This window comes from Orcinus orca, chromosome 2 (assembly GCF_937001465.1).
Source record: "Orcinus orca chromosome 2, mOrcOrc1.1, whole genome shotgun sequence".
In the NCBI taxonomy this organism is placed as follows: Eukaryota; Metazoa; Chordata; class Mammalia; order Artiodactyla; family Delphinidae; genus Orcinus; species Orcinus orca.
Window position 1 is genome coordinate 116177498 of NC_064560.1, and position 17688 is coordinate 116195185.

General features: G+C 52.3%; 1 protein-coding gene across 1 annotated transcript in view; it reads left to right on the plus strand.

Annotated features, from left to right (window-relative positions):
- EHD4 (EH domain containing 4) overlaps nt 1–12465 on the plus strand; it is a 90045-nt gene extending 77580 nt beyond the window's left edge. The window contains exons 5-6 of the mRNA XM_004273960.3: nt 837–1001; nt 8433–12465. Of these exons, the coding sequence (XP_004274008.1) occupies nt 837–1001; nt 8433–8969 (702 nt within the window). The 3' untranslated portion in view covers nt 8970–12465. The remainder of the gene's footprint in view (nt 1–836; nt 1002–8432) is intronic.
- The last annotated feature ends 5223 nt before the right edge of the window (nt 12466–17688 follow it).

A 17688-nucleotide genomic window follows, 5' to 3' on the forward strand; every position in this document is an offset into this window, starting at 1 on the left:
TTAATAGGATTTTCCATAGCTACACAGTCATTTTCTTTTTGTAATCACTGCCCTGTTTTTCATCTTTTCTTATTTTAGTTATTTTCTTGACTTCTAAATTACTCTGTAGAACTCTAGGTATACAAAGAGAACTTTTTTTTTAAACATCTTTATTGGAGTATAATTGCTTTACAATGTTTTGTTAGTTTCTGCTGTACAAAGAGAACTTTTGTAATGAGTGTTTCTTAACATCCTAAAGTTGGAAATCAGTAGAAGGGTGGAAATGTTAGGGAAGGAAGTGACGAAAGCCAACTAGAGCCCTCCCAGCAGGATTCACCACCCTTCGGGTAACAGTGCCAGGCCTGCTACCCCTGGGTGACCAAGGTTTCTGGGGCTCCCCCCTCATGTACCAGGGGTCCCTCTCTCAGACGGAGCTTCTGCTGTCTGGCCTGGCCCTAGGCAGCTGGTCTTGTGCAGAAATGACTTCAGTGATCTCGGGGCCTAAACTGTCTACGGGGAGGTTATGGGTGTTCTCACCTCACTGTTCACCGGGCACAGATTTCCATGCAGATCAGCCATTTCCATCTGCCTCCAGCTTCATTTGCTGGTGCTTGCAGGCACTGGCCCTGGTGAAACTTTCTCTTAGGTCTTCTGAGGTTAATCACCAGAACCAAGGTCTTTCCCACTCGGGTGCCCCCATACCTTCCCCCCCTGGTCCTTGCCCTCCTCCTGTCCTGAGCACCATGACTTTGCGGGGATGCCTGTTATGTGCTGTGATGCATGTAAGAGGCCATCTTGTTTGTCCTTCTCTGGTGCACTTCTAAATGGCCCGTCCTCACTGACATATACCCCTTCAGGTACATGCCTACATCATCAGCCACCTGAAGAAGGAGATGCCAAGTGTATTTGGAAAAGAAAACAAGAAGAGAGAGCTTATCAGCAGGTTGCCAGAAATCTACATTCAGCTGCAGCGAGAATACCAGATTTCTGCAGGGGACTTCCCCGAGGTCAAGGCAATGCAGGTACAGAGGGCCCATCACAATGTCACCAGTGGGGATGGAGGGGCACTGCCAGCTTGTCCGGCTGGTTGCTGGGTACACATTTGGGTTTCATGGTTTAGAATGGAGGAGAACACGGTAAATTCGTCTTCCTAGTAATACATGATAATAGGCTCCTGTGAATAAAGCAGAAATTGCTTGCTTCCTGAAACATTTAAACAAAAAGGGAGACATTTCGAGAAGTAAATTAAGCTCACCTGAAAAAAGTCCTATGAACAGCCCCCTTAGGCTGTGTTCAGGGTTGTTTTGGCACAGAAGTGCCACCTGTTTTTTAGAATCCCAGAACTTTAAGGGAATTAGAGCTGAGAGTGACCTTGGAGGTCACTTCCAGGGGCTCCTGAAGCCGGCCGTCCCCCACGCTGCCCTGCACTGTGGGATTACGCGCTTGGGCAGCATCGCTGCTGCGGGCTCAGTCAGAGGCCGTGGCGGGCTGTGGCCACGGCGGGAGTTCACCAGACACAGCAGGCTGTGCTCACTGGAGAGTTTGCTTAAAGGCCAGCTTCGGGCAGCCTTTGGCCTAATTTCAGAATCTCCCTGACATGTGTCTGGGCAGCCCCAGGTGACCCCGAGTGGGTGCTGCCACCCTGGCCTGACCCGTGTGTCCACCTCCCCGCCATGGTGTTAGGTGACCTTGATTTTGACACTGACCATGCCCTCCCGAGCGAGGCCGCCTCACCTGGCTCCTCAGAGAGCCTGACTGACCATCTCCTTGTCCACTGCAAGGACCCATCTGCCCTGGAGGCCACAGCCCTCTGGAAAGCAGGCAACACAACTCAGATGCCTGCAGCCACCAGCCAGAAGTAACTCAAACAAGTGAGGCAGGCGGGCCACGCCAAAGGAAACTGGGGTGCCCCCTCCGACCACCTCTTGTTTTCTCACATTTGGTAGAGATGTGGGTCCTGAGAAACACGTCCCTACTGGGAGGAAAACAATTCTGCAAGTGCAGTGAGTGAGGACTTGCAGGGCACACGGTGGGAGCAGATTGGGGAGCGTGTGCCCTTCCCCGCTCAGTGGGGAAGCCCCATCCTGCCCAGTGGTTGCTGCCCCGTGGGAGTGCAGGCCTGGATATTTCACGAGAAGCCAGAGATCTGGATTTGTATGTAAAGTACCCTGGTTTTCAAATTTTGGCTCAGAATTTCAAAGAATCTACATGGGCCAAAGAGAGCGTACAGCATACTGGCTGTACCCTGGAGACTCTGGGCCTGTGAGCTGCCAGCCTGCCTGGGGTGGGGATGGGGGTCGGTTTGCGGGGGAGGGTCAGGGAGGAGGAAGCACAGGTGCAGAGGCAAGATCAGGCCGCAGGAGGGGAAGCATCGATCCTAAGGGGTTTGTTAATGTAAACTCTCTGTATATAACGTACACACTGAAATAGGAGTGGGTTACACTTGCTGCTGTGATGCCTGGGATCAGGGTGAATGCATCTGGTATATACGATCTAGTCAAATATGATTTAGTCGGCTTAAAAAAATACATAGGGGCTTCTCTGGTGGCGCAGTGGTTGAGAGTCCGCCTGCCGATGCAGGGGACGCGGGTTCGTGCCCCGGTCCGGGAAGATCCCACATGCCACGGAGTGGCTGGGCCCGTGAGCCATGGCCACTGAGTCTGCGCGTCCGGAGCCTGTGCTCCGCAACGGGAGAGGCCACAACAGTGAGAGGCCCGCGTACCGCAAAAAAAAAAAAAAAAAAAAAAAAAAAAATACATAGAAACACTTTTTTTTTTAGAAGTAAAGTTGATATTCCTGTACTCAGAGGATAAATTGGATTTTTTTCTGGTCGTAAGATGGCTAATTTGAGGGCTCCTGGGGCCTCTTCCTGAGCAGGTTCTGCTTTTGCACCCTTGGGTCATGCCCTGTACCCCATGACCAAACTGAAGGACAGCTGTTTCCTGGCATCCTTCAGATACTTTGGAAGGGAAATTGGTTTCCTGACTGAAATGAAAGCTGTGAGTAAATACACAGTGCTCACGATGGCCTGATGGGACGTCTGTGGCTCATCGGCCTCCTGAGGCTCCCTTGATGCCCGACCCACAAGGTGCGGCTCCCGAGACCTGAAGTCTCCCTGACAGGCCTCCCCTGCCCGTCTCCAGGGAGCTCCTGAACGGAGGGAGCAAACTCTGTGACCAGAGCTACTCCTGACCATGCTAGCCTGGGCCTGGCCGGTCAGAGGGCATCCAGGCCTCTCAGAGCTGGTCACAGGGGCAGTCCCTCACCCCAGGTCTCGGGAGCAGCCTTGGCCCATGTAGCCGGGCAATACAGGGAGGGCCTGAACCTTCACTGAGAACCCTGCGGTTAGGCGCCGCACCAGGCACCTTGGCCCCTTCATTGGACTCCTGGGTGCCCTGGGACTGGGAGCAGGGGTCCTACCTGCCGGGTGCCTACCATCCACACAGTCCTACCATCATCTGTGTTCATTTGTGCGTTCACCTAAGAATAGTAATTAAGTCTACTATGGCCAGGCGCTGTTCTAGGCCCCTGGAATACATCATTGAACAAACAGCAGAAATAAAAATCCTTGCCCCTACAGAGGTCCATTCTGGGTTACAGTTTTGCTGCTATGACTGTAACTGGCAGTGACGTTTTGGCAGCAAAGCCCCTTGTTGGGACTTGTGCTCCTTGTTACAACATAAGTGTCTCTGTGCTGTGGTATAATTCATTTACTCAGTGTCTTATTTAGTGTCTCCCATAGAAGGCTGTAATTCCATGAAGCCAGTGACCCATGTCCTGTTCTCGGCCATATCCCCAGCCCCTGGGGTGTAGCAGGTACTCAGTGAATACGTGTTGAGTAGGTTAATTAATAAGTTAGTGTATGTTTATATCGTAGCAGGCTCTAGGGTAATGAGTTTCTCAGACCCTGACCTAGGCCTGACTCCCACAGGGCTTACAGACCAGTGGTGTCTGGAGCAAACCCCTGGAAGCTGGGTGAGGATTCTTCCTTGGGAAGCCAGCCAGGCCCTGATCATACCACCCCAGTCCTTTCAGGGAATCCCCAGGGAGCAAGGCAGGCCTGGAGCCCAGAGGGTGTGCTCACTACTTCAAGCTAGTTTGCTGTCACCCAGGAAGCTCTGGGGGTTCCTGGTGTGGGTCAAGGCCTCCACATCCCTGAGTCTGTTGAGCATCTGACATCTTCCCCAACACAGGCATTCAGCCTTACTGTGTCTGGGACAGCGGCAGGGGCAGAAGCTTGGAGATGACTTGATTATGATCTTTGCACATCCCAGGATCTCACGGAGAGCTCACCGGGGCCGGCTTTAAGTCTCTGTTCTCCAAGCTGGTCAAGGTGACTCTTGACTGTAGCAAAGAGCCAACTGTATTTTGCAGGCTTTTGCCCAGGGCCTGTGTCAGCCCTACACCCATTGTAGGGAGGGAATCTGGGGAGGGAATCTGCTTTGGGGAGGGAATCTGCTTTGCTGCGCTGACGTGTCCGTGCTGCAGAATGAGGGAACACGAGCAAGGCCACCTTGATAGCTGATGCAGTTGTCCTCCTTGGAGAACTGGCACACAGACCTACTAGAGAATGGACTTGAGGATATGGGGAGGGGGAAGGGTAAGGTGTGACAAAGTGAGAGAGAGGCATGGACATATATACACCACCAAACGTAAGGTAGATAACTAGTGGGAAGCAGCCGCATAGCACAGGGAGATCAGCTCAGCGCTTTGTGACCGCCTGGAGGGGTGGGATAGGGAGGGTGGGAGGGAGGGAGATACAAGAGGGAAGAGATATGGAAACATATGTATATGTATAACTGATTCACTTTGCTATAAAGCAGAAACTAGCACACCATTGTAAAGCAGTTATACTCCAATAAAGATGTTAAAAAATAATAAAATCTTAAAATAGAAAAAAAAACATTTCAACAGCAGAGGGCGGCAGAGCCATCCCCATCTGCTCAGACCATCCAAGTGGATTCAAAAACAGCTTCTGGTACAGGCTGGGAGTGAGCAGGCAAGGGAGAGCCCAGAAGAGGCTAGGCTGGGATTGACCTTTGTCTCTTGTGGGGGAATTCCAGGATCCCGCGCTTGGCGGCTTTGATGCATACAGTTGTTTGATGGGTAGCTCTTTAAATTCTCCAGTGTGTGTTCATCCCAATAAAAAGCTTTGGAGCCACCCTGGTGGAGGACAGTGATGGTGTGGTTTAACTTGGACCCCACCCCCCTGGCCAGGACTGGGCAGGCGGGTACCACAGGGATGAGAGTGTAGGGCTTACTTCATGCGTGCCCTCCGGGGTGGGAACGGCTGCTGCCGCTGCTTCCTGTCCACCCCTGCCAATATGTGGCCATTTCCCTTGGCTAGTTTTCCAGAGGTTTGCAGTCTGAATCCATGTCGCCTGCAGGCGGGTGGAAAGTTTGGGTGGGCACCGCCCTCATTTGTCCACTTGGCCGGACACAGAGGCTCTGTGTGTGCCCAGAGCTCAGGCTCATTCATGAGGAAATAGGGTAGGTGTTCATGCACCCAGGGGAATCCAGACTTGTTTACCCCAGCAGCACTGGGATTTTTGTGTAGGCTGCCTGCTCTCCTCCTAGGCTTTCTCTTCTCAGTTCCCTTGGCTGACCGAGGTGCTGGCAGCAGGACCCCAAAGTGTTAGCAGCATTGTTTGGTGCTGATGTTCGGATGACGTGCAGGTGACTGTGGTGTGTCAGTGAGGATGGAGGACATGAAAACTGGAATGTACCTTAGAAACCAGGCCTGTGCTACCCCACCACTCTGAGCTGAGCTCAGGCTGAGTGCTAGGTGGCAGCCCAGGCCAGCCTGCTTTGACAGTCACAGAGTTGGCTACTGAGAAGAGTGTTGGGGGCACCTTTCCAAGATATGTCAGGCTGTTTTGCTTTCCGCTCTGTCCTCTCCACCGTCTAAAGCTCAGGGCTACACTTCAGAATAACAGCCTAGAATGTCTGCCCTGCCAGCACACCCTAGAGACCACAATTTTGATTCTCCATTGGAAATGACCTAAACTTCCAATTACATGGACAGGGTACATGAGGAAAGGCCCAGCTATACAGTTCAATATCATGTAGCTATTGAAAATAAGTTTGTCTATTATATATATATTAATGTGTATCTGTTAATCCCATTCTCCTAATTTATCCCTCTCCCTTCTTCCCCTTTGGTAATCGTAAGTTTGTTTTCTGTATCTTGAGTCTGTTTCTGTTTTGCAAATAAGTTCATTTGTATTATTTTTTAGGTTCCACATATAAGTGATATCATATGGTATTTGTCTTTCTCTGTCTGACTTACTTCATTTAGTATAATAATCTCGAGGTCCATCCATGTTGCTGCAAATAGCAATATTTCATTCCTTTCTATGGCTGAGTAACAGGTTTTTACTGTATAGCACAGGGAACTATATCATATCTTGTAATAACCTAAAATGGAAAAGAAACTGAAAAAGTATATGTATATATACACCATTGTAAAGCAATTATACTCCAATAAAGATGTTTAAAAATAAAAGTATATGTATATATAAAACCAAATCACTTTATATAAAACTGAATCAGTGTGCTGTATACCTGAAATAACACAATATTGTAAATCAACCATACTTCAATTTAAAAATTAAGTCAAATTAAAAAAATTTTTAAAGGTTGTATAAAAATTGATATCATGGAAAGCTGTGATATATTATTTCTTTAAAATGCAGGTTGTTAAATAGTGTGGTCTTATTTCAGTTAAAGAGTGTGTGTGTGTTTGTAAAAATGGCTATAAACGTATGCCCAAAAATGTTAGCAAAAGTCATTGCTGGGTGATGGTATTATAAGTGATTTAAGATTCTTATTTTTGTTTACCAGTTTTTTCCCCAATTTTTTACAATGAAAGTGTAATATTTATGGTAGCACAAAGCTTTGTTTTTTCTTAACTCCCTGTCCCATTACTTCTGTCCAGAACAGTCAGGTCTGAGGGGAATGTGAAAGCTCTTTCTCTTGAGAGCCTCCCTGTCTCATCTCCAGAAAACTGCACACCTGGCTGGCCCCTCTCTGGCCCTCTAGGATTGTCCAAACAAACATACTTCACGTAGAGTCCATATAAAAACTGCCATACCTGGAATTCTCTGCATTTGTTTGGCAAAACTGCTATTAAGACATTTTCACTAGATCTTTGAGGCCCCTTATACAATTGCCTAAGTGACTTCCACAGTTCAGGGCCAGAGAAGGTTTGTCTTTCTTGGAGGAACAGGTGGTTTCTCCCCGCCGACAGCGAGGCGTGACACCTCCACCCCCGCCGGCTCCCCAGCCAGGGCAGCTGAGGAGTGTAGCTTTTCTCAGCCTTCATTATCTGATGTGATGATTCCCTTCCTCTTCCTTTCAATTACTTGGCTTTTCCCTTTGTTCATGACTTTCTTCTATTTCATGTTATCATTGTTTCACTGTAAACTAAGTCAAGCGGTTTTTGAAATATAAGCTCCCTGAAGGCGGAGACTGTGGCTTTTCATATTTATATCCCAGAACAGGGCCTGGCACATAACAAATGGTCAGTAAATGTTGGATGGATGGATGGATGGATGGAAGGAAGGAAGGGTAACCAAGGCAGGAAGGACTGTTTCTACAGAGCCATCCACAGAGCCTCTGTGGCATCTACAGTTGGCTCCCATCCTGGCCAGGCAATTGCCGCGTCCCCTAGGGCCATCTGCAAACCCTGTGCTCTGTCTGCTCCTCCCAGCTGTCCTGGGAGATGCAGCCGAGACCTGCCCTGACCATGCTAGTACTACTCAGCTCTACTGGCTGCATTTATACTTGCCCTTCCCATCCCTACTCCTCTCTCTCTTTGCAATTTCAACTTGTACCTATTTGTACCCTAAACTACATTTTTTTAACTGATCAACGTCGTCTTTAAATAATCATTTTACCTAAATTAGTTCTACTGACAGCTCTGTCGCAGCTTCACGTTACAGCACAAAGGCTAGTCAAGCGGCAGGAGGCATGGGCTATTGTCTTGACTCCGCCAGGACACCCCTTGTGCTCTCTGTGAAATGGGGTTATTAATACCTGCTCTTCCTGACTCCCAGCATTGTTGTGAAAATCAACTGAAGTATGTAAGGTAGGTAAAATACTTTAAAAGATAAAATAGTAGATCTCTAGAGTGCTTTTTAAAAAAAAGACAGGGTGAAAGGAATTTTGTCTCAAAGCCCTCGGGGATCACCGTCCCTCATGCCACTGCCAGCCCAGATTAGCTACCATAGGAAAATGTTGCATCCCATGCATCTTGTCTCTTGTTCCAAAAGCCACTCCTGTGTCTGGTGGGTTCGGATGTGGGGACCCCACCAAAGAGAGAGAGAGCTCTGGACAGCCCAGAGCATGGGCTGCCTGCTTTAAGGGAGCATTTGTCCCCTCCAGCCATCCCTCTCCTCATTTGCTTCCTGCAGGGAGGATGTTAACCAAATCTGTGGCTTCTCCTTTTCCAGGAACAGCTTGAGAGCTATGACTTCGCCAAATTCCACTCGCTGAAGCCCAAGCTGATCGAGGCCGTGGACAACATGCTGAGCAGCAAGATCTCGTCCCTGATGAGCCTCATCAGCCAGGAGGAGACGAGCATGCCCACGCAGCTGGTGCAGGGCGGGGCCTTCGACGGCACTGCCGAGGGCCCCTTCAACCAGGGCTACGGGGAGGGTGCCAAGGAGGGCGCCGATGAGGAGGAGTGGGTTGTGGCCAAAGACAAGCCTGTCTACGATGAGCTCTTCTACACCCTGTCGCCCGTCAACGGCAAGATATCGGGCGTCAACGCCAAGAAGGAGATGGTGACCTCCAAGCTGCCCAACAGCGTCCTGGGCAAGATCTGGAAGCTGGCCGACTGTGACTGCGACGGCATGCTGGACGAGGAGGAATTCGCACTGGCCAAGCACCTCATCAAGATCAAGCTCGATGGCTACGAGCTGCCCAACAGCCTGCCCCCGCACCTCGTGCCACCCTCCCACAGGAAATCCTTGCCGAACGCCGACTGAGGGGCAAGCCGCACACAGCGAGGGCGGTGTGGGGCTAGAATTGGGGGGCCTGGGCCAGAGGCCCCCACTGCCACTGACTCACTGAGCGACCCTGGGCGAGGCACTGCCCTCTCTGTGCCTCGGTTTCCCCATCTGTAGAACGGGGAGGGCAGACACTGGACACTAGATGAGATCCGTTCACCTTAAAATTCCCAGAGTTTCTACTAAAATGTTGGGGGGACGGGGTGGATACAGGGATGGAAGCGTTGAGAAGAAAGGAAAATCGTCCAAGGAGTCCTCCAAAGCCTAGAGAAGCCCAGATGTGGAATCCCAGGAGCCAGGGCGTGTCAGCTGGGGGCTGTGCTGGGCTTCACTGGACTGTCCATCATTTTGAACCTGGCTGTCCCTCAGAGAGCACCGGGAAGCAGCAAAGACCAGCTTATTTATTTTGTCTCTTGCTCTATTTGGAGTGAAAAAAAAAACAGCTGAGAAGGTTTCTGTTCTCTCCAAACTGTCTACCAAAGAGTAGACTGCTGCCCCAGCTTTGAGAGGAGGACGCACCATTTCTGCGTGTCCCCGTCCCTTCTGTGGGCCCGCAGAGCCCGCGGCCAGGCCGCAGGGAGCATCCATCCCAGCGCCTGCTGGCCGGCCCTCCCAGGGCTCCCCCAACCTTGCGGCCTTCCCAGCAAAGTTGTATTTGGTTAGAAATTTGGAACTCACAACCTTTATTAACCCCTGGCAAGAGTTCTAGTATTCATTTCAAGTCACGTTGAAATCTGAAGATTAGCTTTATTTGTCTGACAACAGGTTGTAGCAAAGTTTATCATACTTAAACTAGAGTAAGAAAAGCAGTGGTTCTCTCCAGTCTTCAGTTAGTGTGGTTACACGTCCCCAAGGCTCCTTGGTCAATGGCAGGATTTAAATCCAGAAAAAACATGAATTAGTGCGTGCAGTGTCCTGGCCCTGTGGCCACAGAGGGGACGGGGGGCCAGCCCAAGGTCAGTCTACTAGCGTTAGACACTATTTTTATAAAAAATAGGCATTTTTATTATGACTAGTTTTTTAAATATAGTTTCTATATAAAGGATAAAGGCCTTTATACAGAAACAAGATGCAATCTTTCATATAAAGCCTTTTCTTCAAAAGACTGTGTGGTTCATACCATGAATGCCTCACGAGGTAGGATCTGGGCCCTTACCTGTACATCAGTTCCTGATGTTCCCTCCCTGGGTGCCCTGGGTGAACCTCTCTGGACCACTTGCCCAAATGCCTGTGTCCAGGGGAGGTCACCCTCCCCACTGTGTGGGCTCCAGCTGGGGGATGCGGGTGCCTTTCACCATTATTTATGCAATAAGAGAGACATGATATTTCATCACTATTGTGATGGCTGCATAGCCTGGGACCCTGCCGGCACCAAAAATGAATGAAATCCAAACAGTCACACCTAAGTCTCCCAAAACTCTCGTTTTGTTTTGTTTGTTTGTTTGTTTCTGGTGTCACTTGTGACATCAGGGGCAGAACAGCAGACTTAAGAAAATGTTTACTTTAGAGAAGCATTTATCCAGATGCCAGCCCTCACACTCCCTAGCTTACTTTCGACATAATTTAGTTTTAAGAGAAGTAAATACGTAACATGGTTTTAGCCTTAGTGAGTACTTTTAAATTAATTAGACACATAGAAAAGAGACATTTGTAATTCCAGTAGATAGTTCTGTGAATGCACGAGGACCACACGGGTGCGTAAGCACAGTGGATCCAGCAGAGGGCAAGATTGAGAGAGGAGGAGAGAGTTCATTTGTCGAAAGGCATAGAGATGCCAAGGTTAGATTATTTCCATTCACAATCATCTTGCTTCTTTAACTCAGCTCAGTTGTCATATATAAAGATAAATATATACACGTATGTCACAAGAGTATGTATTTTGGCCACTTGTTAATGTGTATATATGTACATATGGCAAGTTTTGTCTATATATGGATGTAGAGGCATACTGTTGCAGAGGAGCCGCAGAGGAGGTTTCTGGTTCTACGTGGATGGAAGCACCTCATGGGTGATCCCCACCCCACCCCCATGACCTCTGGTAGCTGAATGCTGAGAAAAAAGGAAGAAAAAGGAAGTCACATGTCCATTTTTCTCCTGAAACCTGAAGTCACCCACCGTAAATAGTTGATTGGAAAGAAAAACACTGAAAGACATTAAGGATGGCGGCCAAGCAAGGACCCATATCGTCCCAGGACCCGCACAGAGTTCCTCGAGTCTGTGTCCAAAACACCCGTTATCCCCTGACCCCATGCAGCAGGGCCGGGAACATGGAGCCCTTGGGATCTGGGCACCTGGGCCGACTGTATTGTCCTCCCCGCACCACCCCACTGTCCAAGTACCCCCTCTGCAGAGTGCTCACGGATGAGGCAGGGGGCGTGGAAGTAGGTAAACTCCAGAACTCTGAAACTATCTTCATGCTCTCCATGATTTCACAGAAGAAAACCTAAGAATCTTGAGTCTGTTTTCTGTACAGCACATGGTATCGCACAACACAAACTTCTGCAGTCTTGAGTTTAGGGGGAAAAAAATGAAAACTTCTGCCTACTCCTCCCGAAGTCGACTTCCAAACTGTGAGCCTGCTGGTGAGGCCCTCCTGAGCCCGTCTGTACAGAAGCGTTGCACTGAGACCTGCCGAGATCCCCCAGCTCTGCGGCCACACGCTGATGTCCAACCCGCTTGGCATCCTACTTGGATTCTTTCCTCGTCACACACACTTGGATGACCCGGGTTGGGGCTGCTCTTCTGTGGGAAGGGCCAGGCATTCAGTTGGCTTTCACTTCTCCAGGGCTGGAGTGGCTTCTCCGGAACACTTGTCATCATGCAGCAATAAAGCCTGGATTGGGGGCTGTGACTCCTCCCACAGAACCGTGGGCCTTAAGGAGTTGGATTCTTATTCCATCTCATGGGACTGGTGTCCAGGTGGGTCAGAGAGCATGTGACGAGAAGCCAAATGCCTCGTGCTCTCCCCCAACCGCTGCCCGCCTTACAAACCCGCAGGAGAGGCTTCAGCAGAGCCCTGGCCCCACTGTCCCGACCACGGTCCTTTGCTATGTCTGCTGGGTCTTGGGGGGCCGCCCCTGCGCCACACTGGGAATGTCTTGTACTGGAGCCTGCCGCCTAGGATGGGGTTTAACCACCAGAGTCATGGCCTGACAGCCACCACCAGAACCTTCCCGCTTTATAGCTACACTCCTAGATGCCCAGAACAATACCCTGGACAGATTGCCTTGGAGATAAGGAAAGCATTTAAGGAGGCACCGTTTACTTCCTCCATGGAATGTGGCAAATAACTTTCTTAGGACAGGTAACCACTGAGTTTTTCCAGGTAAACATGGGCAGAATCTAAGAGTATACCAGGTGACGTGTCAATTAGCCAATGCATTTAATACACAATGCTTCTGTCTTTTTGTAATCTTGTTTAGAAATGTCAAAAAAAGACCCAGTCTACTGATCAATAAACTTCTGAAAAAAATCACTACTTTTTTCCCCTTGGCTCTGGTTTTTCAGTTGACTGTGTGCCAGCTGTCTCAGGCATAAAGCAGGGATCGCTTGGAACCATTCTGAAACGAGGCAGAGGAGTTAAGGGGAGGGTGTGCCCCTTTGCACGCCATCCCTGTGACCCCTGACTCTTCCTGCATCTTCCCTGGGTGGTAGACTCGGGCTTCTTCAGCAGAAAAGCAACTCCGTCCACTGTGGGCAGAGACCAGGTCTGGGAGCAGGCCCCAAGGGAGGCTCACACCCCAACTGAGAGTGACTGGAAATCAAGACTTCAGGGGACCATGGAGGAGATCCTTCCGAGGCTGCGGACAGGGCATCACTGAGCGTTCACAGGAGATGTCCTCTGTCCGGCGCTGAGGCAGGCCCGAGCACCTGAGGGTGCAGTAGTGCTAGGGTGCAGCCCCTGGCTGGCTGGCACTGCTCCTGCCTCTTGGCATGCCTCACAGGTCTGGGCCACCCATAGCAGACATCTGGAGTTTTCACACTTGCACCCATCTACCCTTTTGGTGATCCAGACCTGGAATTTCCTTTGCCGACCACTCTCCACTTCTCCACGCTCAATCTGAGGCATGAGATTTGGGGGGATAGACCCCACCCCTTCTTTCCAGGGTGGGTCCTGATGGTCTTGAGCCAATTAGAGTATTTCATCTGCCTGGTCACAGAAATTGTTCAGGAATGGATGTGTGTCTATGAGAGCCAGGCCCCTCAGACTTCTGTTCCAACTCTTGGGAGAGATGTACTCTCTTTTCTGAACCATGCAGTACAAAGAAGTGAGCCTATTGGTGCAACAATATAAATAGCATTGAGAGAAGTGCCCAGAGGTGCTGGAAGCAGAGGAGTGAGGTTAGGCTAACAGCAACCACCCTGTGGAGCATGAAGATGAAGAAGGCATTGAGAAAGACTAAGGGAATCCACACCTGTGGTGGCATCATTTGAGCTGCTGGATCAAACCTTACCTGAAGTCCTCCTCCTGCCAGCCTTTTCAGTTATGTGGACCAGTACATTCCCTTTATATCATTTAAACCCATTTGACTTGAAATTTCAGTTACTTGCAGCACAAATATTCCAGAACTGTACTGACCAGCAGGGATTCTCATTTCAACAGGGGCTGCTATCAGTCACGGCACAAGAGGAGCTGATCCTGGCAGCATGTGCAGTGGCTTTACTGCAGTTGAACTAGGAAGAAAGAAGAGCAGTTCCGTAGCCCTGCTCAGCAACCTCAAATACAGCCACCTCTGTTGAGATCTGTGTACAAAGTGTCATGCAGCTCCATCCTGTCCTCTGGTGGTCACATCACATGGGATGCTGTGGGCCAAGGCTCTTAACAGGAGGTGAAACAAGCTTACAGAGGTGGGAGAAGGGGGGACTTCCTAGAAGGAGCAGGATTTTAACTAGGGCTGATGTGATTGGAGAATGTGGACGGTGGGGAGTAGAGGGGCATTCTTATTCTAAGCTGAGGGAACCACTGATGTTCAGACTTGGGCAGGAAACCTCTGGTCCCGACCAGGCAATGGGGAGTCTTGCTCTGGGAAGGTACATTGGGCCGGGCGTCGGCTGACGTGCAGGCAGGGTGATGAGCTGGGGACAGTGATGAGGACCTGCAGGGTCAGTGGGAGTAACCGGGTGGGGGGTGCACTGTGGAGTGCTCGCTGGGGGGCACAGCAGCAACAGCCATTGGTACCTGACTGGACCTGGGGCTGGGGTGAGGAAGCAGCTCAGGTTCATTCCTAGTGCCACGAAGCAGTCAGTGGCAGGAGGGACCTCACAGGGAGAGGACAGCAGGGGTGGAGGCTCCTCTCAGATACAGGGGAGACGCCCCCACTCAAGAGCAGCATGCTTCTCACTTCCAGCCACAGGCCGGGGTTCAGGTGTGATGGGTCCTGCCCAGCTCTCAAGGGCAGGCTGTGGCCACTGCTTCTCTCACCGGCCTGGGCTGTCAGGGACGCCTCCCTGAAGTGTTGCCGGGGCTGCTGGGTGGATGAACCCAGACACACAGCCCAGCCCGGTGTCTGTAACCAGACTGTTCTGTGAAGCCACCTGAATTAGAACTCGCTCTCCTTCTGGCATGGGGTCCAAGGTTGCAGGGAGGGGGGGAGGGGAGGGGAGGGGGAGGGGAGGGAGGGGAGGAGGGGGAGGGGGAGGGAGAGGGAGGGAGGGGAGGGAGAGGGAGTGGAGGAGAGGAGAGGGAGAGGGAGGGGAGGAGAGGAGAGGGAGAGGGAGGGAGGGGAGGGAGAGGGAGGGAGTGGAGAGAGAGGGAGGGAGGGGAGGGAGAGAGGGAGGGGAGGGAGGGAGGGGAGGGAGAGGGAGGGAGGGGAGGGAGAGGGAGGGAGGGGAGGGAGAGGGAGGGAGGGGAGGGAGAGGGAGGGAGAGGGAGGGAGGGTCTCCCTCACAGCCCCCACCTCTGAGCCTCAGGCCTAGCCAGTGCCGAGGGAGCACAGGTGCTGGTGCCTCACTGGGGCTCCAAAGAGTGAACACCGTGTCTCCAACTCTGGAGGAGGCTCTGTCGTTCCCACGGACTTTTCAGGTTACCCCTTCCCAGGGGGAACCCCCTTCAGAAAGTGGCCCCAGGCCTGAGGGAGTACCGCCCTGCAGCCCTGGGCTGGGTTGGGTGCATTTCCGTCAGGACCTGGAAAGCCCAGCCTTGGTCCAAGTCTGTGGTGTGTCTGTGGTGCATCCCCCAGGAGAGGGTGCGAGGACCATGGCCCAGCGGGCTCGCTCCCATCCCCGCCCCTGTGGGTGCTCACAGAGAGGCTCTGCAGGGGTGCAGAAGGGTAGCCCCAGCCTGCCGGAAGTGGGTGCAGAAGCTCTGACCAGAGGCTCTGCCCTGTGGGGCCTCTGCGTCTTGGGAGCCAGGACCCCCACCTGATGCTGAAGGCATTTGCAACAGGGGATGATGAAGGAGGAGACCCTGGAGCAGTTGATCTGGAGCATTCTTGAGCCGCCCCCTCCCAGTCTGGGCCACGCCCTGCGGCAGGTGGGAGAACAATGCCGGCTGTGTGCTGTCACCCCTGCCCTGCTGGCCCAAGAGGAGGGCCATGGCACAGCCCCAGCTCCAGCCTCAGCCTCTCCTGATGTCTCCCTCCCCGCCCAGCCCCTCCTATCTGCCATCTCCGACCATCCAGCCAGGTCTCCTCCCAGGGCCTGCACATCACCAAGGTAAGTAGTTTCCCGTTTTCCTTCCACCTGCCCTTTTTGTCCCAAGGAGCAGCAGCAAACGCAGTGGCCCAGGAGAAACCTCTGGCAGCAGGAGTTCTAGAAGAAGAATTTAGAAAGTGGGATGGGACAAAAGGGGCCCTGGGCCATTCAAGCTCAGGACACCAGCCAGAAGGACCAGACCTTACCTGGCTAGGTTCCAAGCTGCAACCACCCACCAAATGTGGGACTGTCTGGCACGGAGGGGCCCCCACTCCCAGGGAGTCATCAGTATCCACAGTCCTCCCCCAACCTCCATGCCCCCAACGTCCCCAGCTTAGGGAAATGTCCAGTGGCCCCTCATCCCCAGAGAGCTCCAGGCCTGATGGCTGGTCAGCCCCACAAGCCCCAGCAGCTCCTTGGGGCTACAGGCATGTGAAGCAGGAGGCCAGGGGCAGAGCCCTGGACCGCTCTCCCAGTCCAGTCCCACCATGGACTCTGCGTATGAGATGGGCCACATTGGCGAGCTGCAGGCACAGCACGTTGCAGATGCAGGAGAAGACTTCACCAAGTGGATCAACAGTATCTTCCAGCACAGCCGGTGAGTGTAGCTGGGCGTGCCCCACAGCCCATCTCTACTGTCCCCCCGGCTCCCTGGCCAGTGGACCCTGGGGGACCGACTATGAGGTCATCTGGCTGAGGCCACTTCTTTCGACCCCGAAGCACAGCTGAGGCCAGTGCTGCTTCCTCAAGGCAGATGCTCTGGGCTGCGTAGCCCAGGTCCAGGAATGGGGCAGACAGGTGCGGTTAGGCTGACCCTGTGCCTTCTCCATCCTCTCCCATGCCTGCTCCACGCCCAGGTGGGCATCAAGATCCAGAACCTGTACACAGAGCTGGCTGATGGTACCCACCTGCTGCGGCTGCTGGAGCTCATCTCGGGGGAGGTCCTGCCACCCCCCAGCCGGCGCCACATGCGCATACACTTCCTAGAGAACAGCACCCGAGCTCTGGCCTTCCTCAGGACCAAGGTGGGCACTGGGGAGAGGGCTTCTGGGCGTGGTGCTGGGGTGGGCAGCGGGGACAGGCTGGATGACTAGATCATCTTTCCTGGGCTGGCCACAGGGCAGAGCAGAGGATCTGGAGCCGGGATCCAGGAGGAGCAGCTGCGATGCAGAGGTCCGGGAAGCAAAGCCCTTCCTTGCACAGTTCTCCCAGTTTAGAGAACACCCACTGGCTGAAGTGGAACAGCCATCGTCCCCAGTGGGTAGAAATGGAATATGACATTGACTGTAATGAGAGATTGTGGAGTCTAAGCTGAAAGATTCAGTGCACTCTTAGCCTTCTCTTTTCATAAATAAGGAAATTATTTACCAGGCAGACCCACAGTCAACTGGCCAGCAGATCCTGGATAGGGGGCCCTAGGGGTGAGGGAAGGTCAGGCACAGGGGAAGAGCCTCGGACACTGAGCCAGGCAATGGAGGGAGGAGATGCAGGGCTACCTTGGAGAAGCTGGACCAGACAGCAGGGAGGGACCTAAGCAAACAGGAGGGACCCTGAGAGAAAGGGACAGGCCAAAGAAATAGTCTCTAAAAGGAGACAGGAGCTCCAGGGACACAGAGGGACCCTCACGGGGCTGTGCATGGGGTCATTTATATTGAGAAGCAGGAATTGGGAGGCCCAAGGGCTCCTGGCCTCAGGTACTAAATCACGAGGTGGCTGCCCCTGGAGGCTGAGAAGTCACAGGTGGGACTGGCTGGGCTGAGCCTAAGTCCTGGAATGGAGGTCACAGCCAGCCCACCTGCGAGCCTGGCCTGCTGAAGGGAGGCCAGGAAGGTGAGAAGCCAAAGCAACAGACAGGAGCACTGCGGTCCCTGGGTGCACAGAAGAGCAGAAAGCTGCCGGCCACACAGTGCCAGGCCCTACTTGGTCCCAGGGACAATGGCCTGAGAGCCAGCCACCTCCTCTTGGGAACCTGGGGAGGGTGCAAGCCCCACAGCCCTTGTCAGAGGCTATGCAGCTCCCCTCAAGCTTAGAGACACAGCATGTCACTGATACGTAACCTATGAAG